The sequence below is a fragment of the Numida meleagris genome, chromosome 5 (assembly GCF_002078875.1).
Source record: "Numida meleagris isolate 19003 breed g44 Domestic line chromosome 5, NumMel1.0, whole genome shotgun sequence".
NCBI classification, from domain to species: Eukaryota; Metazoa; Chordata; class Aves; order Galliformes; family Numididae; genus Numida; species Numida meleagris.
This window is the reverse complement of record NC_034413.1, coordinates 14,554,819-14,579,964: the sequence shown is the minus strand read 5'-3', so window position 1 is coordinate 14,579,964 and position 25,146 is coordinate 14,554,819. Positions and strand designations below refer to the sequence as shown.

General features: G+C 37.7%; 2 protein-coding genes across 12 annotated transcripts in view; one reads left to right on the top strand and one right to left on the bottom strand.

The window, feature by feature from the left end:
* BLNK (B-cell linker) overlaps positions 1-24,724 on the bottom strand; it is a 98,780-nt gene extending 74,056 nt beyond the window's left edge. For 2 of the 3 annotated variants that reach the window (XM_021400057.1, XM_021400058.1), the window contains exons 1-3: positions 24,656-24,724; positions 21,135-21,236; positions 16,275-16,337 (exon numbers count right to left, since the gene is read on the bottom strand). In XM_021400057.1, the coding sequence (XP_021255732.1) occupies positions 16,275-16,337; positions 21,135-21,236; positions 24,656-24,691 (201 nt within the window). In that variant the 5' untranslated portion in view covers positions 24,692-24,724. The remainder of the gene's footprint in view (positions 1-16,274; positions 16,338-21,134; positions 21,237-24,655) is intronic. The other variant, XM_021400059.1, reaches the window with a different exon arrangement.
* Positions 1-25,146, top strand: part of DNTT (DNA nucleotidylexotransferase) — a 164,871-nt gene that overhangs the window by 30,065 nt on the left and 109,660 nt on the right. The window lies entirely within an intron of this gene.

Here is a 25,146-nt window from a genome sequence, read left to right as displayed (position 1 = left end):
CATATGCATAGTTGTAAGCGCAGTAAGTTTGATCAAGACAACTAGAAGTAGCTAATCTTAATGTTAATAATAAATGCCCTTGCTCAATCAGAAACTGAACAGTGACTTTATGTATCTGGCAGCTGCAAATACTCCCATGGCTGGCCACCTTCTTTGGAAATAAGCCACATCATAAGCTCCATGTGCATTCATATTAAGCTAACAATTTCACGTCCTCGCTCACAAATCTAGAGAGCATTTTATCCTTGAGCGTGCATCCCTAGATAGTAGGATAGATTTGCTGTATCTCCTTTGATAGTATCTTATGTTCTGGATGTAATGTTTTAGTTCCACTGTTTATCTTCTTTTTAATAATCACAGTGGTTATAGATACATGATATAGATAGTCTTCAATTCATACAGTCACAAAAATGTTGTATATGTATAGGCATCTTGAAAAATAACAGCTCATTTTCTCCAGCCTGGTTGCACCAGTCACAGTAAGGTGCATTACAAATAGTGGGTAATTATTGTGTCCATTAGCAAGATCATGACTACTGCATTTCAACAGTAGATGGAATAACTTTGCAAAAAGATAGATTTTAAGGTCATGGCAGCTCATTGTAAGTTTGAGAATAACCCATATATGGTTGTGGTAATGTAGGTAAGCAGCAGTATTATTAAAATCGCAATATAATGAAGATCCACTGCTAGTATGTAAAGCTTACATACCAACCCTAGGCTGCTAAAATACAAGACGATTTTGCTTTGAACAGACCAGCTGGCAATATGGCTTGCATCGTGTGGCACTGGTTCAAACTGAAAAAGCTATTTCTGCCACTGGAAGAAGCTGCTTGTAGGTTTCTATGTGAGTAGGTGTCTTCAGTCAAAGCATGAACCTATTGGTTCACAGCATGGGGAGTGTAGATATGGACTTCTAAGGGGTGTGTGCTTGTTGGAAGACATGTCTATCGTGGAGTGGCAACCCCTTTCCTGCTCTGTGATGATGTGTTGAGTGCTTTTTAGTGCGTTATGGCCACTGCAGCTCCGACAGATGACAACCACCTCTTGGAGGGGCAAAGCTAAAGATGAATACTGCTGTATTAACTCATGCTTACCAGTGAGCTTTGGAAACTTTCTTGGGAAGTACTTGGCTACAAAGGGGTTAAGGACTTTGATGTAAACATCTCCTTTTATTTTTTCCTAGTGTGGAAATCTGAAAGACAGCTTGTAAGTATAAAAGACTCCCCTACATGTTGTATCCCTGCTGACTTTCTGTAACGTTTTTTGGATGCGTCAGTGTACTTCAATGGTTTAATTAAAATCTTTTCTGGCCCAGTGCAATAAACAATGTCTTATATCAGTGCACAGTGTCTGATGCTAATAATGCTTCTGGATGATGGATTGTTGTGGGGACAGCTACAAAGGTGAAGAGTAACTGAATTTCAGAGTTTGATTTCCTCTTTCTTTGGATATTATGAACCAGACAGATAATGCCAGTTAGAAAGAAGCAAGGCAAAAAGTACTTTGAAAGTTTCTTATTTCTTCTGATGTTATGTGGAAATTTAAGTCTACATCACTGACAAATGGATCAGTATACCTATCTGGTATGTATTAAACTATTAGTTGCATTTCAGAAGAGAAAATGAGTCTAGTTTTGGATTGAGGACGCATTACATTAGGTTAAAAAACATTCCATATATTTGTGTATAGGTGTTTCTTGGCAGAGTAAACATAGTATCTATGTCTTCTCTACTTCCATCTTACTGCTTGATCTTAATGCACAAGCTTTATTTACTTATCAAGGTCCTGGGGCACCCAGTAAATGCCTCTTCCTCTTCTCTCGCAACACTCTGAATCTTCAGAAATGTAAATACAGGTTTTTTCTCTTTGACACTTCTTGTCAGACAAGGAGAGCCATATCTACACCTGAAGTTCTCAAAGTTACTAGGTATTCAGAATATATGACTCTACTCTTAGTATGTTCTGCACTGATTATATGACATTTAACGCTGGGAATGAATATGAAACATTTACTTTTGTTTCTTTCTTGAAGTGACTTATTTGTTGACAGAGTGATTAAAAAGTGGATTATAAAAAATGGTGCCAAATGTCATTGAAATTACTGTTCCAATATGTGTAATCATACATGAATCTCCTTTAGAGGAAAAATAATCCAGCAACATATTTCTACCAATTTTAAACAATTATTCTATTGACTACCAGGCCAAGTTACAGTGGTTAGGAACTGTGGTTCTTGCAGTGAAAGAAACGGGATACTTAATATTTTACGTTATTCTTTACAAGGCAATGACACAACATTTAAATTTTAATCAGATTACCATCTGACCATTTGAAGCCGTATACCTTTAAATTTATTATCAAACTCTGTACAAGATTGATGTGGGAGTAGAAAGGAAGAGAAGCATGTTGTCTTTGTGAAAACTTGAGCTTTGAAAACTACTGCAAGTTTTGGAATGTTAAAAAGCAAACCAACTGAGATACAATAATGGATAAAGAGCAAGAGTAGAGGTCAAAGCTGTGCACGCAAATGCACTTCCACATCTGAGCAGTTTCTAAGATTCACACGACTTTAAAAATAAACTAATTCCAGGAATACGATATACATATTCGTAACCCGTTCTATAACTCTGTCATTATGATGGTATCTGAAAACTAGTGGTGGTATTTATGCTGTGACAAAATAGTCTAGTTATAAGCTCATCTTAAATTAATCTCCCTGGGGTCTTGTATATGGGAGTGATTGTTTTGTAGGAAGAAGTTGCCACTGGTTGACTTTACTCTCCCTTTCTCATCCTTCTCGTTGTCTAATATAGAAATTTAGAATGAATATTTCCATTTTTGCTTGTGTGCCATTTAAAAATTTTAATCAGGATTTTAGGGTAACTTATAGCGCTGAGTAACTGTGATGTGCATTGTCAACATGCAAAAGCAAACTAGAAATTGGATGAACACTGAGCTCTAATACAAAAATCATATGCTGTGTTCCGAATGATCATGAATCTCCAGAGGCACTAATGGACAGTGATCATGTAGTATATAATAGTTATCCCAACAACTAAGCACAAACATGTAAAACAGGAAAAGAACACAAAAAGAGGGAAAAAAAGAATTTTGACATGAGTCAACTGATTAAATATACATGGAAAATTTGTCATCATTTGATATTAGAAAATAATACAACACAGTGTTAAAAGCAGTTGTTAAAAAGTTGATAAAAGCTTTGCTATTGAGTCTTGTATCAATGTGAATCTAAGGTACGTAAGCAAAAAAACTTCTCCTAATTGGATAAAAATGGTCAGTTTTGATTACATGACTTTTCTTCATGCTTCAATAAATACTGTAAATACCAAAAATCAGCGTGGCTTTTCACATTAAATTTGGTAACTATGGATATTAGCGATGATTTATATCTCTTTAATTACAGGACACAGATGCTTGTCACTACTTCTGGTACAGTTAAAATGTAAAAATGCTTTTGCAAAGTGGTGCTTTTTTTAAAATAGGAAAATAAACCTATCTTTTTAATTAATTAAGAAGGCCAGAGAATGGCTGCTGTTGTAATATCTGTATTTTATATTCACTTATTTTTCTCAGTATTGTTGACAGAGAATAAATATATTTTGAACTTCAGGCAAGTAGACTTAACCAAAATCCATTCACAAGTAACTCCTTATAAATTATTAAAATAATCAACTATTGTTGATTATAGTGTGCACCTCTTATGTAAAGCTGAACAGCAGTATTATATTTCTACTAAAAAGAAAATAAAGCATTACATAAAAAGTCAGCTATCTTATCCCGTAGTACTCTCAAACTCCTTTTCACATGAGACTAATCACTCATCCATGTAATGTATCTGTTTAGTATAAACAGATGCCACTTAAACAAGAAGTAGTATTTATTTCTATTTCATTTTCTTATATTGCATCACCTGCCAAGTGAAAGAGTATGACATAATACGTTGCTATATATTTGGAAAATGAATACTGCTTCCCACTGTTGTGTGTGTGAGTGGATCTGCAGCTTGTCTGTATGTTTATGTGAACATGGAGGTCTTCAGAGATGAGTAGTGGGATGGTTGTTGACCTCCTGATTTGGGCCCACTTGTAAGGAGAGCTTGAAGATTTGGGTACCACTGAGCTTGACAAAAGTGGCTCTATTTGGCTTTTGCTGATTCAAATTCATACCCAGCATTTCATGAATATGGGCTATTTCAAACTGAAGCTCAACAAATGCAAAACCTTGTTCAAGAAATTCTTGTCCTCAGAACCATATTCTACATTAATTTGTGAAAATCCAGCTATTGCCTGTAAATGCCAGTTTATACCCATTTTACCTGTGCTGCCAAAAGGATATTTCTCCCATTTGGAACCAGTGTGATGCTTTGGGTTATGACAGGAAATTATCAAAAGCCTGTAATGACCTAATTGCTGAGGTTTCCAGTTTCTTGCATGTCTGAACTTCTTCATGAGCATAGTCTTGAAAATACTTGAAGACCCAACATAAAATGTAACACCAAGCCATAAAGTTTAAAAACACCTAACTGGACAGGGAAAAAGAAAGAATGATAACACCATAAATAATGCATGGCACAGGTTTAAAAAAGACTGAAATTTTTTTGACAGAGGACTTTCAGTTAGAGAAGTGCATGTGCTATGACCAAATGAAACAGAGGGCTTTTGGAGTTATACATTCATGCTTACAAATTTTTATTTGCTTTTCTTTCTATTGCCTCTTTGAAATTCAATGCCGTGTTTCCACAGATATTTTTCAGATACTCTGTGTGCCACCCATGCTGAAGTGAGTGGCTAGGTTTTTGGTTGTGTTTTTTTTTTTTTTTTTTTTTGAAAAGCAATGAAGAGCCTCCCTCTCTCATAACATAGTGCTGGTACCTACATATGTTCTCTAGTCCGCTTTTTATGTACTAGCCGGACAACGTAATACGCAAAGGAAGTGTTGCTTTTTCCCCTCTTCACAGGAAACAAGGGTCTGGGGCAAGTGCTAACGTATTCCTCGCGCAGCACTGAAAGGCTAACAGAGTTTGTCAGCTAAGAATATCAAATACACATTTGTAATCTACTGTCTGTTTTTGTTTTTTCTTTTGTAAAGTACATTGGGACTTTTAAGTAAGTTTAATGCAAAATCAAGTGTTTATCCTATTATCAGAGCCATGCTATGACAAATAAACCCAGGGTATTTGCAAGGCCATTAGTACTTTTAATAGTGATTTATCTTATACTTTTCAAGGACTAGATCACAAGGGAAGCAGGCAATGACATGTTTTAAATATGTAGATTGTATCCAAGTAGCAAGGGGCAAAATGTTAAGCCAAAAAGCCCAGCCACACAGGAACTGGGAAGGAAGTAGAAAGAAAAGCACTGAAACAAAATGAAAGCATTCTACCACAAGTGTCATGGATACTAACTAACAGTATCTCACTAAATAGTGAGAATTTTGTGCCTATTCTAAAAATGTCTTTGAATGCAAATTGAAATACTGCATTCTGTAGTATCTACAGGAAATCAAGATACACTACCCCATAAGCAGAAATTATGCATTTGCCACAGTAATGTGAATTTTGCAAAGATTTTACTCTTCAGTATTCCAGAGGCCTAAAATACATAAAAAGATTGAAATTCTTCAAAGTAGCAGATCTGTCGGTACTGAGGGAGTTCTAATTTATTTCCAGCATGGCTATTCCTGAGCACCAGTGTGTGAGGCAGCTTTTCAGCAATGTAGCCAGAACTTAGAGACAGCTTTCCTACTATTACAGTCTGTGCTTTTGCACTGAGTTGGCACCGGAAAAAGTCACTAGTGAAAGAGATCTCTGCAATTGTATTTATATGCTTTTTTAATGTGGGAGAATTGTGAGTTTTTAGATATGGGAAGAGTGATAAATATTTTAAGCGTATCCACTGAGCCATCCTAGGAATGGTTGCAAGCTTTTCTTGCTTGTAACCGTATGTGAGTAACTGACAGGCTGTGCAGACAATCTCCTTTTAATGATTTTAAAGTCAGTATTACATGGAAAATTATCATTCACTGTATTTGTATTTCCCTTCCCTCTTTTTCCTAGCATTGTTCTTATTCAGAACAGAAGGTATTATACAAAAGAAAACAGGATGGCTTCATTTTACTAAGGGAAAAATTTGCAAATTAATCTTTATTTATCTGTTTATTGTTTCTATAAATTTGCACCGCAGACTTCATGGATTTTCATTTTAGCTGTGTTAGGCCCTTTAAAAGAGCCATAAAATCTCAGCTGACATTAGCAAAATATGCTCAGGTTATGGTGGGTTACAACTTGCTCCTAGGCTGCGAGCATATCTGTGTGAAATCTACCTGCAGAATGATGCTGGTGTAATAACCCTTCTGTCATATCATGTGGATATCTTGTTGGGAATAACTGTACTTTTGTAGAGTTTGTAACTTTGTAGCAGCAGATAGCATCCAGACAGATTTGGAAGGTACTTCAACAAAAATACATTTCTTTCTCTGTTCTTCAGGGAAATTAAAGTTGTGTGCCTTTATTATTATTATTTTATTTTAATTCTTTATAGACATATTTCTGCAGCTGAGTCTCCAATTAGTTCTGCTTTGATTCCACAGGAATATGAGCTCAATGTAACTCCCTGGAAATTCTTTCTTTCTTTGGGACCAGTATCACTCACCAGCCCAAGTAGCATGACAGTGTTTAAGGCCTTTGCATGCGCCTTGTTTGGAACAGCAACTCATACTAATGTTTCTACGTAAGCTATATAGAGTAGCATACAAAGATTCTGGGCTGATTGCTATAATATGTGATCCTCTATGCACACAGAAAATTGAAGTCCTCTTTCTGAACCCAGTGGGAATGAATAATTTATATCTTCAGAGCCTTCCTACTCTGGTCCCAAGGATCCCCATTCTCTCTGCTTCTCTCAGGATATCCTAATTTTCGGCTGAATCGTATGTATTCAGCTTTTCAAACCAGACAAGAGCCATAAGTGTTGTCCCAGTCTTGGAAAAACTCCTTCGCAACATTGATTATTAACCTTGTTCATTCTTCCTCAAAGGAGTAATAAAATATTCTGTCAGGCTTAGTCCTTGCTGTGGAAAGAAGTATTTCCCCAGAAACCTCCAGAAATATCTTCCAGGCTAATGATACTAAGGTCCCCCAATCCCAAGAAGATGCTTAAATCAGTGCAGTACCTAATGAACTCCGAGTTCAACTGGGTTGATGTTGCTTCTACTTTGACTACTGCTCAATTTCTTTTCATTTTCATGGTGCCAAGGAATTAGAGTTATGAGTTCAGAGTCCTCCGTGAGATCCATACGTGTTTATCTTAATGTTCTCTCTGCTGCTCTTCCATTACAAGATTACTATATACTCAGTATTTGTTTTTATTCTTAAAAAAGTACTTCCTTGGGAAACTGTCCAGTTAAGAGTGTAAATTTTCCAATTTATTAAAATTTCTAATAATAAAAAAATCCTCAGAAAAGAAATTGGACCCCAAAATGGACACAAATTCTTTGCAGTTTCTTGAACAGTATTAAAGATATATGTGAGATTTCATATAGATGTAAGAGCAGTAAAATCGATTGGTCTAAAGCTTTGCCTTCCTGTAGACACCTCAGTGACCTATGGATTTATTTTCAGCTTTGCTTTCAGTGCTCTTGCTCCTCAGTTTTTGACGTAACACCCTTTTACAGAACTGGCATAGGCAGCATTGATAAAATTGCTGTAGATATACTGTATGAGCAAAAGAGATTTTTTTCTTAAATCTGTAATCTTTTAGTCATTTGGGATTGATAGGAAGCACTATTTACCGAATGAAATACTACTGCAAGTTGATTGATACTCTTCCCTTCAATTAGTTCAGGTCTCTCACTCTTCTGTAAACCCCATCTTTTACCTTTTAAATGCCGAGTTCTCCTGCAAAACTTTAATTCTTGAGCTTTTTCTTCTACTCTCGGCAAGAAAGGTGAAGTACCCATTTTATAACCTTGGCCTTATCTAAACCTATATCTTTGGGAAATTCTTACTGTTTCACTTTAGTTCCTTGTTAGTAGAGAAATACAAAATGCTGCTTCCTCCAGTGCTTCTGCAAGCCACAATCAGCCAGTGCATTCCAGTTGCTATGTGGCCTGAGTGACATTCAGGCAAGTGGACACAAAACTAGACATAATTGTTCAGTAGTTGTGCAGTGCTAAAGACTCATCTATCAGTATGTAATGACAAATCTGTGTAAATGTTTAAGTACTGTCAATAAGAAAAGTACTGAGAAGAGACCTGCTGTCTTCTCTGCTTGAGTAACTTTGGTGACCTCCTGTGGGACTCACTGAAACCTATAATTAATTCATTTAATAATCTTTCTGTAACTTACAATGTGCTTCTGCCAACTGATGTTTTTTGTAAGATCAGAGCCTCATACAGAAGATAAACAGAGAAAAATGGAACTTGTCATTTTAGTGTCTGCTTCCCACATTCATCTGCTTCTTCAAGCATAAAACAGAGAGAAGAGAATTAGGAATTTATAGTCCTGCACAGGAAACTGCTAATAGGAAAGTAGAAGTACTAAAGACTTCAGTAGAAGATTTCTGAAATACTTAACAGCTGGTATATGACAATGGGAGAATGATTATAGTTTCTGGACAGATTTTTAAAAATGACTAATGATTTCAGGCATTAGTGTTATTAAATTCCAACTCGCAAACATTGTAAAAAGCTCCCAATTTGCAGGAAGGAAGCAGTGCAAAAGCACCCAAAATGAAGACTCTTCTGATCACAAAAGATCTCTAAAGGCAATTTCCTAAGATATTCTCTTCTCTGAGGGGGTGCGTTTATATAACTGGGATATTTGAATAAACTAGAAATGGGAAGACATTCAAAACTGGAAATATTGAGACTGTATAGAGTTTTTCTGTTTTTCACTTCAGTGTTTACGAAGACAATGTTGGAAACATTGTGACACAATAGCTTAAAAATTTCCACAAATTCTCGTATTCTTTTTTGTTCCTTGACTTTGAAAGGTCCACAAGACTTGAAGGATATTTTTAATAATGTTTAAAATTATCAGTAAACTTTAAGAACAAAGAATTCTAGATCAAAAGATATTCCTTTAATCCATATTTAATATAATTATGAATAATTTGACATTTAGAATTTGATTGGATTTTTGTGTGCCAGAGCATAAAAACTAGAAAGCAGAGAAGAACTTTCCATCATTTGCAGCCACTGCATAAAACAAACAAATTTATGTTCAAGTCACTTTTGGCAGCAGCATTTGGAATATGAATAGAAATGTGATTCTGTCACAGAAAAAAGTAGGGAGCCAGTCCTGAAATGAATACGTTTGCACTGACTCAGGATTTTTACTACAGGATTTCACTGATAGGTTATGGCATTATTCACTAGTTTTCTTTCCTAAAGTTACCTTAATGTATTCTTAAATTAATAAATTGATAGCTAAATTAACTTGCGTTCTTATGTCAGATAAAGTTGAATGAATTCAGTGTCATGGTTTACTGACTGTAGAGATAATTCCTGAGATATACATACCTACCTTTTGCTTTTTTCCATTTTTGAAGAATAAAGATTCTTTTACCTTTACAGATGCCTTCTGTTTGTTGAAGGAATATGAATAAGTATTGTCCTTGTACATTATTACCAAACAGGATGACTGATAGGCAGCAGAAGTGACAGGCTGTAAAATGTCTCCCTTTTAGCCCTAATCTTCAGATCTCTTTATGGTCACTCTTAGTTTCTATTTATTTATTTATTTTTACATTCGGTGCCTGTCTATGCTCCGCTCTCATTATTTTCCTCAGTTTGAAATGATATAGAACTTCTGACTCTGCTTTTAGAAGCTGCTTCCTATTTGGTTAGAAGCATCTAGAAGCTGACCCCATATTCCTCCACTTGCTTGGAGTGGAGAATGCTCAGAGTGACCCAGAAAGCTGCTGCTGCCCTCCCTGCACTCACAGATAGCCCCACTGCAGCCTTCTGCAAGAATGGCTGAGGGGCAAAGGCTATGTTTCTCTGCTCTCTGTTACACCCTTTGTCCTCAATTTTAATGCTTTCCATCCATCTCCCCGGAGGAGAAACTATTTTCAGTTTCCATCTAGCCTGAGAAACTTTAATTTCAAACGGCTTTATTTTAAGTGTTTCCAAGTCCATAAGGCACTGGCTATAGGGAGAGATGCCAAGATTGCTTATCTTAGTGCAGAAGAGTCCAAGCTGTGAAGGTGCCTGGCTCATGCCAGCTTCTAGGCCCCTCATTGACTCTGTGAGCCCAGAGCCTGCAGGAACACCTGAAATGAAGCTTTTTCTGAAAGAACACCTTTTATATCAGAGCTGGCTCACTGTGTCTGATGGGAAACCTCTACAGGTGGGGGTGACAGCAATGAGGAAAGCCCCGAGGACTGCAAATCAATCAGCCAGGAGCAGTGTCCTTTCATAAACAGGAACTAAGTGTGGAGAAAATGAAAGGAAGAGGCTGGCTTGAAGCTGACAAGAAGGAAAGCATTGGGTGGATGGAAAGCACCCAAAATAAGGCTGTGTTAAAGGGAGGATACAGGAACACACCCTAGCAAAGTGCGTTGGGGAAAGGAGAGGGAGAATGTGTCAGATGTAGGTAAATGTGAATAGGAGAAATAAATGCTAGAGGAATGGAAATCATGCACAGTGACAAGGAATTTAATGCAACTGTATGGCCTACACATGTTTTGCAGCTGAAAATACTCATTTTTGTAATGTCACTTTCCTATGGTGAACAGTTGTTGATTTTTGTCAGGGGGAAGTTTATGTGTTTGCTGAAGGCAGGACAAGATTGCTAACGTCACTTCTACTCGCACAGAAAAAACTTGGGACCCTCAAAATATCAGTACTGAAGTTTTGTGTGAATGTGTGAAAGCTTTTCATGGCTTTCTGAGATGAGCAGTTTACCATTAAATGACACTGGCAATGGAATTGCAACATCTAGCTATCACGAGAGCATTACTGACCAGTAGCTGCAACTTCTGTCATCATATTTCTCTGGACCTCACCTATAGGAGACTTCCTATTCTTGCTTGTTATGTGGGGAAAACACTGCAAAGAGTTTCTTGGCCTTTTTGTAGCAGTATTAGTAATAAATTAGCAAGTTTCTTCTTTATGTAGGGCTCTAGAAGATATCATTTTCCTCAGGATATTTGTGGTCCAAATTTTATTTCTAAAACAGAGTACGCAGGGCTCTGTGTCAGATCCAACTGAACAGAACCTGATGCAGCTTACACCTTTCCTGACAGCTAACAAAACCAAACCTCAGCTTTCATCTGCCCCCACCCCATGCTGCTAAAATGCCATTCTCGGTATTGGGAAACGCCCTCTTAGGTGAAACTGGGAAAGTAGTTTAGGTCTTGAGGGACCATGTAGGGTTCATGTACCAACAGAGGAGCTGCAGGTCTGCCCTTGCCTGTATGCTGCTTCTGCACTGCGGGGATGGGAGAGCATCCGAGTGAGACAATCCTTGCCTTTTCTCAGTAACATCTGACACAAATGGATGTCAAAGTACAGCCTCGGTGAGTTGAACCTGGCAAGCTCTGGCAGTGTTTTGCACTGGCAGAGAGGCAGAAATCTCCCACAGGAAAAAGCAAGTTCCCTTCTTTAAGTATTACTCAATAAAACCACTAGTGTATTGGTGATAAAAATACGACTGGTTTTCTCCGAGGTACTCGTGTTCCAACCATGTGATCTGATACATATTTTGAAAAAGCAAAATAGAGGAGAAATACATGAAAGTTGTTTAGAAAAATGATCAGATATTGATTCTGTGTTTGAGACTTCTTAGCAGATTTCTATATGCAAACTATGTAATAAAATTGGCATATTTGTGTTCTGAAGTTCAATGCAAAATTCATTGTTTTTTATACCCTTTTCAATCAGCCACAGGAAATTCAAAACTGAATTAAAAAAAGACAACTTCAAACAAGCAACCTACTATTAGAACAGAAAAGCAGACTACAGCGTAGCAAATTCAGACATTAAAAAATCAAGAAAGAATATAATATGTTCTGTGCAATGCAGCTGTAGCTAAATGCTGATTTGCACACTGGGACAAGATTAGCATCATTCAGATGTGATCTGCATATTGAATAGCCATCACAAGCAGAATACTGTTGATAAAAAAGGAAAATGAAACTGCACGGTACACTTCAGAGCTAATATACCACCCTTTTGCATTTTTAGATTCTACAGATGAGAAAAGGAAGAGTTATTACTTCTAAATTTTTATAAAGTGCATGCAATTTTGTTCCATATAAAAGATCTGTCTGATATTCAGTATTTTTATAAAACAGAATGTAATATTTCTATAAAGCAATTGTGTTTTAACCACTCAAAGAAATGCTCCAAAACACTCCCTCCCTACAACCTCAGTCATATGAGTGTCGGTTATGTCTGTTCTGAAGTAAGGAAAAATGGATTTAAGATGTTGTGGCCAGCTTACTGCATAATGTGTGGCTACACTGCCTGCATGTCTTGGCTTTGAATGTCTTAAACTTAGAAAAGACCTTAGTATTGGTAAACCCATTTGATTCACTGTTGAATAAACTGCTATTTGCATTTGACATGAAGTGTATGTTGTGCAGGAACCCCCTTCAGAAATTTTCTTTTAGTCGTATGGTAGCTTTAGAGGGTGGTGAGACACTGGAACAGGTTGCCCAGTGAGGTTATGAATGTGCCCTCCCTGGAAGCACTCAAGGCCAGGCTGGATGGGGCTGAGAGCAACCTGGTCTAGTGGGAGGTGTCCCTGCCTATAGCGGGGGGCTGGAACTAGGTAATCTTAAAGGTCCTTTCCAACACAAACCATTCTATGATTCTATGATAATTACCTCCTGCAGCATTTCTTAAACTTTGACAATATCCTCTCTTTGGACAAGAATTTAAATGATCAGTGTCCTTGATGAAACCATGAAGGAAACATAGGCGCATCTGGCGTGCTGGTGGTTCCATCAAAGCCTACCAAGGAGCCCTCACTGGAGGGGCATAGCAGATTTAAGCTGGACATCCCTCGTGAGTGCAAAAAGCTTCCTCTGCACAGGCTTAAGGTGTTGGTGCCATGGTAGGGAAGCAGATGGTTTGGGACAGACTGAAGGAACAAGGGCTTGTTCCAAGATTTGTAAAGGGCTGCTGGTAGGCACTAGATTGGCTCCCATCAGACTGTCTCCAGCCTGTGCAGGCTCTCAGATTTGCTTTCTGGAGCAATACGCAAGGCAGAAGGTCTTTTTCAGACCTTGCAAAGGTGAAACAGAAAATTGCCCCTCTCTAAATGTAGAGGGGAAAAGTTCTCTCAGCTCTTGTGGGAAGCACCACAGAGAGTTGCTTTCTTCATCTGCTAGACCAGGAGGAATTTTCAGTAGTACCTAACAGAGCTTATAACAAAACCAGGCCACATCTAAACATCCATCTAACATTATAGACTTACAGCAGTGCTGTACGTACATCATAAGAGATTCACCTATCTTCATAGTGTTTCTATGCACATGTACAATGGCAAGCTTGTATTTGCTCATTATAAATTATGAATGTGCATAGGTAAACCTGTAACTCCTATCTAGCAGATGGCATCAGGCCTGTTCAAGTATTTTCTGCTTTTTTGTGTGTGTACATTTCTGTCTAGTCTCTATTGATGACCAGCTTTTCTCCATTGACTTTAGCTCAATGTCCAAAGGTAATTTTGGACATCTGTTAAGACTTTGCAGAGTGTAGTGAAGTAAATCATATGGCATTTGGAACTGAATGATAAAGTGAGATGCAAAACCTAAGGCACTTGCCAGAGGTAAAAAAATAAAAATACAATAACGTACGCAGGACTTCAGTATTTTGGATTTCCAGCCTCCTGCTGACAAACTAGTAGATGAAGTTAAGGAATAACATTTTAAGTGGTGTAGAATAAAAACTCAGATTTTTAATATATGTAATTATATATATAGGAAGTATCTATCTTATCAACCTGTTTATCCTATTTTATGTTGTGTCAGAGAATATCAGGATCATGTGTACTTGTATTACAACATAAGCACAATTTGAGCCAGGTCAGAGAGAAGCTGAACTGTGATTGTAATGAGAGAATGTATGGGCAACATCTGCCTGGTGGCTGTAGAGCCCACACTTACGGACAGTTTCAGAGAAATGAAAGGGGTAAGGAACATCATTCTAATGCTAACAAAGCAGAGCATGCATTCTTGGGAAGCGTATACTCCAGACACTCATTCATATGTTAGTAAGGCCAAGTGCCCGTGCCTGGGAGGGCTGGACTCAACTATCTTGCTGAGTGCCACAACTGGTGCTGTGGTGCCTCGAGGAGTGGCACATCCAGCATTATCTTAGCACAAAAATGGGGGCTGGATACAATCAGACTTTTGCTTTTGGTCTAAAGAAATGTTCCTTTTCTTAGGAACAACTCTTTAACCAGATCTCTCAAATCTTTAATATTAATAGTTTTTTTTTTCCATCATGGGGGAAGTTATCAAAGGTGATTTGCTGAGGGGGCGCATTTTAAGTCAGACACAGTGCAATAGAGGAGGAACTTCTCATTCCTGGAGTATTTTAATCCTCTTGTAAATTAGGCTAGGAGCTTGAAATAAAAGTGGGCTATTCATTTAATTATTTATAAGTTAATTTACATATTAGTTCGAGCATAGGTGAACTGCATCTTGCAATTACTCAGACATTGCTGTAATTGATACCAGAACATAGGTTCTTGAATTTTTTTTAAGTATTGTTGTATTTAATTATTTCAAACTTAACTTATTACAGATTTATCATGTTGACGAAGCTACTGAATAATTCAAAGAAAGAATATATGAAAGCTGTAGGAGTGTTAACTACAGGTGTGTGTCCTGTCTCCTTCTTTGCACAATGCCTTCAAAAATGGATGTTCTCATTGTATCACACACACTGCTATGGTTTCTGCAATTCAAAATAGTGCTTAAAGATGTGTTAGAGAATGCATAGTTAGAAGAGCATACTAGAAAATACTTTCATTTTAGTCACATTGCTTTTTAAAAAATTCTCTTTCAGTCATCATCACCACAGGCCACCCATGGTTCCTCTTGCTTTTTTCACTTGTGCTTTATTAGTTTACCACTAATGTCCGAAAATACTTCTTGCATCCTTTTTTGCTGCTGCTGTACATTGCTACTTGCAGCAGGTAAGAAGAGCCAACCCGTTCACCTTTAACCTCAGTCCTTCTCCAGCAGCAGAATTTCTGTGACTACAGCATCTTTAGTAGTTTGATTTATAACACATGAAAGGGACAGAATTCAGCCTATATTGGACAGCATTGTCAGCCTAGCATGTATTGTTAGAAAACTCTATTTTATGTTTTGACCATGAAGTATTAGACAAAGTAAACCTGCATGCACCTGAGTAACTGCGGTCTATTTAATCACTTCACAGGACTGGATCCTCTGTTAACACGAACAGCTTAAAACCTTCTGGTGCTTTCAGCAAACAGCTTTGTTAAGAAACAAAGTGCCAAGTAAAGATTATTTCTCTTATAACAATTATAAAGGCAAAATAATAGGTCTTAAGTTTATTTTACCTCAGTAGCTACACAAATGCAGTTAGTGCAGAGGAATTGCCCAAGGTCAAGGAGTTATTCTATTCCTCTCTCTACATATCAACTGAAATAATAGAACCACAGTTACGCAAAAAAATGTTTCCCCCAGAAAAAGCTTGAGACAAAAAAAAAAAAAAAAAAAAAAAAAAAAAAAAAAAAAAAAAAAAAAAAAAAAAATCCACAGTACAAGAGTTCAACAAAAGAGGCTATCAGATTTTTTCAGATATTCCCAGAATTCTCTAAACTTTTGATGCAAAATTTGTGGAATTATGTACTAGCAATCATGCATGTTTTAGGGAAAACTTGTACGTAAGCAATGGCTTTAAAATATATTTTTCTTAAAAACACTAAGAAACAAGCAAACAACAAAACCCACCAATCCTGGAAGTCATATTTCATAAGAAACATTCTTGGTTTCAGTAGAGTATGTGTGAGTACAGAGAGAATATGTACTTTGTATCTGTGCTCTCTCTGGAGGGAAGGAAGGGCTGGCTGGGATCTACATTGCTTAGGAGAAGTTGCTTCAGTCAGGGAAATAAATCAGTGCACCAAATTGGGAAGCTAGAGCAATTGACAAGGAAGTGCGTATGTGGAATGAAAATGACAGATTAATTCCTGGCACTGTAAGGAATACAAGCCTTACTTGAAATACATTTGACTGGAACCTCTTATAAAATATTTGCTTACCAAGAAACGAGATCCATCCATACCAAGTTTTTCTACAAGCACAGCAGATTCAGGCATTCCAAACTGAGGTAAGAAAAAGTAGAATTGAGTATGAAACTTGACATTTATGAAGAAGCTGATTAATATTTCCATGCTCAAATACTTATGGCCGCAGAAATATTTAGTATGGATAATTAAAAATACTGGGAAGGATAATAGCGATGCTTAGGAACAGGTAGTGACTTTCCATGAAAGAAGAGATAAGGCACAGTGTTATCTCTTTCTTTGGAAGAAAGGGATAAGGGCTGATGAAATCATGAATGCAGAAGAGGAGATGAAATTAAGGAGCAGAAAATGTAACAAATAAAACAAAGAGCCCAACAAAAATAAATTATGGAAATTTAATTGCTGTAAGGTAAGAAGAGGTCAGAATTAGACACGGGTGAGAAAGGTTGGTTATGACATAGCCTATAAGTAACTGTGTCATCTCAGGAAATGGTTATACCCTGACTGCTGGAAACTGAAGGCAGTTCAAGAGAGAGCTCTCCTGTTACATGCCTGTAAACCAGCAACGTATGCACTAGGAGGAGACTGGACAAGATGTGTCTTGCAGTTCCCATGACAGATGGGCATTGCCGGGAAGAAATTTAGGTTCAGAAACACGATCTTTCTTCTGTAACATGGTCATTCTTTCTTCCCTCCCCAAGGAAAAACTGATGTTGATTGTAAAACAAATTGAAACAGGAATATTCAGTAGTAGTATTTCTTTATGACAGTACCTACACAGTAATTTGGAAAAAATAAAAAAAAATTGGAGAGATTGAATTACCTTTACTAAAATGTCTTAGAAGTCTCACTGGTTGCTCTGTTGTGTTTAAGCTGGCTTTCCAAAGAAATGGCAGCTATATGTGGCAAGTGGGAAAAATTGTTTTTTTTTGTTAGGAAAGCACCATTCTTGAAACAAGTTTGTCTTTGCAATGCTTAGAGAATTGTGTCTATATATTTTAGTTCTGTTAAAGATGAGTTTTAAGACAAATTCTATGAATTCTCTCATTAGTTTTTTTTTTTTTTTAAATGGAGTGATTAAGGTTGGAAAAGGCAGTTAAGATCATCTAGTTCAGCTACCAACCCATCACTACCAAGCCCACTAACCATGTCCTTCTGTGCCACATCTTCACATTCTTGAACACCTTCAGGGACAGCGACTCCACCACTTCCCTGGGCAGCCTGTGCCAATGAATTGCCACTCTGAGAAAATGTTTTTCCTAGTATCCAACCTGATTTGAACAACTGAGCTCCAGAAAGCTGTTAAGTATCTGATCATGATGCTCAAAAGGAAGACAGATGTTTGCTACTCACATCTGTGTAGGATCGCCCTGCAATTTTTTTTTTTATTTTTTATTTTTATTTTTTAAGAAGATTAGAGATAGTATCTAGGTTTTTTGAGGATTGGGCCAATAATGGTTTAAACACTTGTTTGTTGTAACCAGGTAAACTTAGTATTTAAACTGGAAATCTGTTCATCGTGGAGTATAAATATGGGGAAAATTTTTTCATAGTTGTCACACATTATTAGTTCTTTATGACTGTTCCCTACATCATAACTGTAAATTTTTGTAGCAGTAATGACCAGCTCAGACAGAGAATGACAACTCTAACAGAGAACATTAGTGAGAATAGGTTATACTCATAGAAATACTCATGTAGATTTTCAAAAGTAATTCCTATGTACTGAGGAGAAGGACTAAGCCACACAGCAAATGGACAACACATAGATACAGTCTAAGCATCATGTGGAATATCTGTGTAGTTGCAGTTATAGAGTAGATGCAAGATAATGGGAATAAGTATGTGCATTTTCCTAGAAGGCTTCCATTATCATCTTCATTCATTTAATCCATATCATCAGCATTTGTCACAGCATGTAAAGGCTGATGTGACACTAATGAAACTGAAGTTCAATGCATTATGTTCTGTTCAGAGCTCACTGCTCATCTTGTATACCTATACAGAACAATATTTAAAACTTCCTCTGAACCTAATTTTCTTTTGTTTTGAGCTGCTCTGCAGAAATCAATTATCCAAATGCTTCAGAAATTTTAACTCACTGTGTTCTCTTTGACGACTTTGTGAGATGAAAACTGTATTAGTAAAAGGAATTGAGGTGCCTGAGAAATAAAACTTAGATATGGAGGTTGCTCTGAAAGTAATGCCATGGAAACTGCTACAGATACAAAGAGTACAACAACACTATTTGACAGAGCAAATTTTCAGTTAAAACACTATTTTTCACCATAGGCACCACCATAAACTCTGCATTTTCACAGTGATGAACAAGAGCCTGCATGACATTCACAAAAAAATGCACCTATGAGGTGATCCACTGTTGGTGTCACCACTGCTGAAGTGCACCACCCACCTCCTCACTGTGCTCACATCCACTGTTTGGTCTCCATAAATGTTCAGTAGTGGTCCATGAGTGCTATTTTTTCCGCATGGAGGAATTGAATGACACATTTTTTGCATCGCGCACACCTATGTGTCAGATGCCATTTTGTCAGACTGCCCCTCTGCTGCCATCTGTTACACAACAATAAAATGTAATGGAATATTGGTGGGAAAGTTCAAACTGTACTGCCATACCACAAACATCTGCAAACATCTGTTATGGGCCAACATAATAAAATAGGAGGCATTACTTTTGGAGCAACCCTCATAGTATCTGGTGGTTTAGGATGCGTAATTAAAGCTAGGCAGGATCTAAGGTATATATGTATGCATTCAGTACTTTGGAGTTTTTAGCTTCTGAGCAGAGCTCCCACTGTTGTTGCAGCTCAGCTCTCACCACAGGTGCAAATTAGAGCCTGAAATTTCAACTCAAACACTCTGGAAATGTGTGGGTTTCTTTTTTTCTTTTTTTTTGTTTTTTGTTTTTTTTTTTTTGTTTGTTTCCCCCCCCCCTCTCCTATGTGACTTGCATGGATTCAGGTAAAAATACTGTGCTGGAGCACTCACAGGTTCTGATATTTCAAGGTAGAATTGACATTACCATGAATTCATTCTCTCTTTTTCAGCAAGCCCGGGTGTTGTACACTTTACAGTATCAGTAATGGCCCAGAATAGTGCACAAAACATACGGGATTCTCTGCACTGAAAGGGTCAGATTTTTTCCTGAGTCAAAAATATAGTGCACGAAGCAGCAGTCACAGGTTATCATGGATACATAAAATAGAGCAAACTCAGGTTGTAGAGGTAATCCCAGTTTTGGTATTTTTCAATTCTGAGTGCTTGGTTCTGCAACCTGAGCAGCATGATTTTAGGGCTCATGTGCATGTATAGCCGGTCTCTGGGGATGCATCAACAGCCCCCGTGGCACTGGTGGGCCGTGGGGGCAGTGGCTCTGCATCCCTTGGGGACAGGAGTTGGAGGCATTGTATGAGCTCCCAGCACTGGTACCCAGTACGCAGAACAGCAAAGCACCTGCTGTTGGCTATGTTGCAGCGATTGGATCACTTGTCTGCTTTAATTTGTGATGTGAATATAAGCGAAGGCATTAATAATTTTTTATAACGGTGGAAGAGGAAGGTTTTAAGACTTGCACCTAACAAGTCAGCAGTCACACTGTGCCTGCTGACATTGCCTTGTAAGTCTCTGAGCTGTTGAAGAATTGTCATTAATTTTCTGTCTTGGTAATTAGAATCACTGTATCATCTATTAATTAGTGTGATTTCCTTTAAGCTGATAAGTCTTGAGCTAATTCTCTAACAGTTCGCCGTAATAAGCTCAGAGTTTAGTAGACACATTATCATATGGTATGAATTAATTCCATGGAACAAGTCAGCTTTCTCAACATGGGGACTGTGTCACACTTGTGATCCACCTGCATTAGACAGCTTTTTATTTTTAGAAGCTGTACATGCATGAGTATGTATTTATGTACAAGGCAAATGCGGAAAGAAAAAATACATGAACATTTTAAACTTCGGCCTATTTTCTTTTGTGCTTACAAGTGGAACCAAGTGTAGATACACTTAATAACACACTTTTTTTCCTCTCAAAAGATATTGCATGCTCCTTCAGTTGAGGATGAGAGCCTAATAACATTACATTCTCACTGAGTGAAGCAAGCATTGGAAAGATTGATACTCCTACAGTTAGAAGTAGGATGAACTCCAGCTATATAGAGAAATTTCCTTTCAAAAAAAAAAAAAAAAGGAAATCTAAAAGGAGATCATATTTATCAAAGTGAAGTGAATGGACTGATCTTCTATTTATGTAGAAATCTAAAAGCTGAGTCATAGTATTAAATAGATGGAGACAATCTTGAAATACTTAATGCAACTCAGGTTGTTTTGCATACATTGGAATGGACATTGTATAGATAGGAAAGTTACAAGCAGACAAAGGAAAGACTAAAGAAAAAGGCTGAACTACATCAAATTTAAGGAAACATCTAGCAGCTACGGTGGGTACGTATGCACTTAGAAAAAAAGATGAAGAATTAGATTCTTATTCACAAGCAGCAAATTTTAAAGCAAAACTGAAATCTAAAATCTATGCCCACCTTCACTGAAATGGTTATATATTCTCAGTGAAAAAACTGTGGCATGAAATACTTCTTCTACCCTAAGAGATATCACTGTGAGCAAGCATATTGGTATGACTGGCCATGTAGGAGATCATAATTAGCAGCTTCTGCTGCGAATTAGGTTTCTATTAAAAAACAGGAGAACACCAAGAAAATCGTGGTAAGTTCTCATGGATGGCAATTTCTGACTATTTTACATTTAGGATAAGACGTCTGTACACAGTATCTGGTAAGACTTTCTGCTAGCTTAATATAGGCTGAACTGTCTAAATTGTCACATTGACGTTCTGTACCTGTCTTAGGAGGTCTGCAACTTGAAAAGCTGTCCAGCTCTCACATTCCTCTTGAGATGGCAGTTTTGTGGCCATGTTGCAATCCAGAGAGGGAGACTTGATCTGTGCGAAAAACACTGAGTTGCTTCACTGGTCTTTGAGCCGCTGTAGAAATCCTAAGAGGAAGTCCTTTCTGCAACTTTTTTTTCCTGTTTGCTCACTTAAAGTGAACGCCTTTAAAGAGCAATTTAGGAAGTATCGACTTCCTAAAAAATGAGTGACTTTTCAGTATAAGAAAGCTTTGTTACATAATAACTGCATATGCAAATACCAGTCATTACTGAAATTGGGTAAACAAATTCTGCTGACATTCAGTATATGGAATGTTTCTGAGTCATCAGCATGCTTATAGATTTAAACAAGGAAACAGTTTTTCATGTCTGTTGCAGAAAGTATTAATGATGGCTATGCCTTGCCTACTTGGACTCCTTAGTACAGTAGCCTGATGTGCCTTCAGACTGCATTTGGCTTACTCGTGTATTTTGACATATTGTGCTGCGTTGTTTACATGGGAAAAATAGAGCTTATTTACTCAACATTTAAATCCATACTGCTACATTATACAGTTTCATTCTTTGTCTCAAGCCTGGGCACCATAAATTTGTATCAATATGCAATGTATGGTCTGAAACTGTCCCAGCCCAGCCACCTCCAGGAGCTGAACCCCTGCCCAACTCACAGCACTTCTCTGCCTCCTTACTTCTGACACCAGCTGCATTCCATACTGCAGAGCAGCAGCACAGGCAGCTCTTAAAGAGGAGGGGCAGGGTTCATGATCTAAAATGGGAGCAACTGGAAAAACTTTTGAGAGCCATTGCTTTATAGTTTGGGCAATACAATTGCAAAGATGCAGCTGCTGAAACAAATTCAGACTATTTGGTTCAGCAATTCTGAGTCACCACGAGAAATAAGAATGTTTCCATAAAAGACCAGGGACCAGGGAATATTATTTTCTGCTTTCCAGTTATCCTTCCTGTTTTATTTCCCTCTGCAAAATGGATTTTGGGTACGTGTTCTAAGGTTAAGATGGATTTCAGTGGGTCAGTTGTTGCTACTGAATACTCTTAACTCCTTCCTGTCTTGTGTCTTTGCAGAACATTGAATCTGGCAAAAACTCAGCAGCTGGAATTTCTGAAATGCAGAATTAAGATAGATCACCATTGCATCTTAAACTTTGCATCCACAGAATAGAAAGTACAAGTGCCTTACTGTGCACACTATAAGAAAAGTTAAATTGAATTTTATAGTGTTTTGCTTGTGATGTCACTGCCTTGGAACAACTCACCCTTGCTCATGGGAGGTAGTGATGCTTTCTCCCACTGTGTGCTGGGCCAGGCGAAAGAGAAAATCTCTCTTTCAGAGATTTTGCCTGCTCAATTTCAGTGCAGGAGTGATTGTGTCAGTAGAAGGGCCTTCGTGTCTGGTGGAGGTTGGGAGCAGCTGGGTGGGAGACTTGTGAATTAAAGGTTTAATGGTTGGTTGGGGGAAACAACAAAATAAGATGGCATCGGGTGCAAAACATGAATAAAGTGAAGTACAGCAATGCTGTTATTTCCACAGTACAGTTTGGTTACTTAGTAAGTGTAAGCAGTTCTAGCTCAGAATATCTCAGAGGCAGGCTAAACATGGATTTTAAGAGTATAGAGGATGTTGCAATTCAGTGCTTGCTGCTGGCAGTACCCGCTCTCATCTCTACTGCGGCCCAGTATGCCAGTAGCATTTTCAGAAATCTTGGCACATGAGTAGATGTTAATTACCTCCTGTGATCATCCACTGCTATGCTCATGTGCTACATCTCAGCCTGCAGCATGAGCTGAAGCCCTGTCCTGCCAGCTCACCCACTCTGCCACATCTAGCTTTTCTCCCACCCTGTTTCTTGTTCTCCACTCTGAAATAGTGACCTACAGCTAATTCCCCTGCCATTGCTTTTACTGATACTGCCAGGACCATGTATTCTGGGCTTTCAGGGTAGTACTCTTCTGAGGCCAGTAATTTCACAGTTCTCCTCTCTTTGGGTGAGAGGGACATCTACATGGGAGAGTCACGCACAGCTTTGGGGTCCCACAGGAACTGTAGCAGAGGTGGCTGAAATGCTGAGACTACAGCTTGCTAGAAATATTTTGCCATTTGTGTTTCAATTGAATTAAAAAAACAATGTCAACAACAAAAGCTTAAAAGAAGCAGGGATATGGGGATGCTCATCTGAGATTCTGCAGCTATTCTCTGATGATGATACTTAATGCTGGTTTGATCAATGCTGTAGTTTTCTTTCCTCAAGTGTACACAATGGAAATGGAGAATGTTATCATGTGCTTCCACTTACTTTCCATTACCTCCAAGGGGATTACTTCAAGAATATGGAGTGCTCTAGATCTTTTTACTAATTCTCTTTAGTAGTCTCATGTTACCTTATGCGGTATACCAAGTTTCACAGCCATCTGAGTAAATACGTGCACATGAACACATACTGTCTGTGCAGGGTGTGGTGAGGATATCTTGGCTTTCAGATTTCACCAGCTGAAGAATGACCATGCTGTTTCTTTCAAAATGGCCAGGACTGTATACACAACTTCCAAGCAAATTGTAGAAACTTGACTGAGAACTAAGACCAACCCTGGGCAGGGCATGCTCACTCACTACTGAGTACTTCCTTGATCCGGCATGGACACTAGCAGACATAAAAATGGGTTTGGCTCTGCATGCAGAACATAGTCTGCTATTTTAAGCTTGTATCTAACTGGAGACATTAACACTTTCAATTAGTACTTCTACCACTTCACTCTTTGAAAAAAAGCAAAGAGCTGATTTCTGTACATTAAGAAATCTTATATTTTTCTGGAGCCCCCAGTGAAAATGACATCTAAAACAGATTCCTATCTTGCTATCCCTTGGGAAGCATAACTTTTTAGGGGAATCTTAGTTAATGAACAGATTTTAGACACCACATAATTTGACCATTCAACAGAAAGTCATTTTCATATACAACTCCTATGTAAAGCAGAGTTAACGCAGTCTTACAGTATACTTTTTTTTTTTTTTTGGTATGCTGAAGGCTTTCTTTTTCCTTCAGTCTGGAATGTGCTTTCCACATAAGAGGCATGTTTTTATAGGCTATAGCTCCTTAGAGTTTCATAAAATGAGTTCTCAATTTGCAATTTCATAGAAATTGCTAATAAGCAGTATAGAAACTCTTTCTTAGATCATACCACTGGCATTTCTTACTAAATACAACTGTGTATTTTCAAGAACACGAGCACTAAAAGCGTTAACTTTAGTTTAGAACTTTCAAAGTGAAGATCTACTCTGGAAAAACCTTGTAGCAGCTGCATGCAACTTATTTTACTGGAAAACTGCTCTCAGGAAAATATACTTGAGAAAAATCTTAGCTTGATGGCATAGTAATTTATATAAAATACAAACCATTATCACTGATATATTTTGTACCCATTTTATACAAGAATAATGAAAGGAATATGACTTACCATACACTCCGTATTTTTCTTCTGCCAGGAGCACATATTGGCATTGATTCCAAATAAGTTGAAGGAGCAGTTTCTCATGCCTGCTCTTCTCCCTTAAGTGCTCCCATATGTTTTTTGTTGTTATTAATGTGATTGACAGGCTTGGTATTCGTGGTGGGTGGGAGGAATATATTCTTAAAGTAAAAAACTAGAATAGTATCATAGACTGAGCAAGTTCACAGTTGGAGAAGAAAGGTTTACTTACCTTTCTAGATATCTATCTTACTTATCTGTCTGGAAGTTTGATAAAATTTTGCTAACCAGTTTTGTTTGATAAAATAACAGAATCAACAGAAATCACAGAGTCTGGAAGAGAACTCAGGAGATCCAGGCAGAGCTTCAGTTGAGAAGCAAGATCAAATAAAATTAGAGCAAATTGGTTCAGACCTGGAAATCAGTGGGGTAATCTCCTTTTTCTAGTTGTGAGGTTAGCACCAGGCTCATCACGTCTT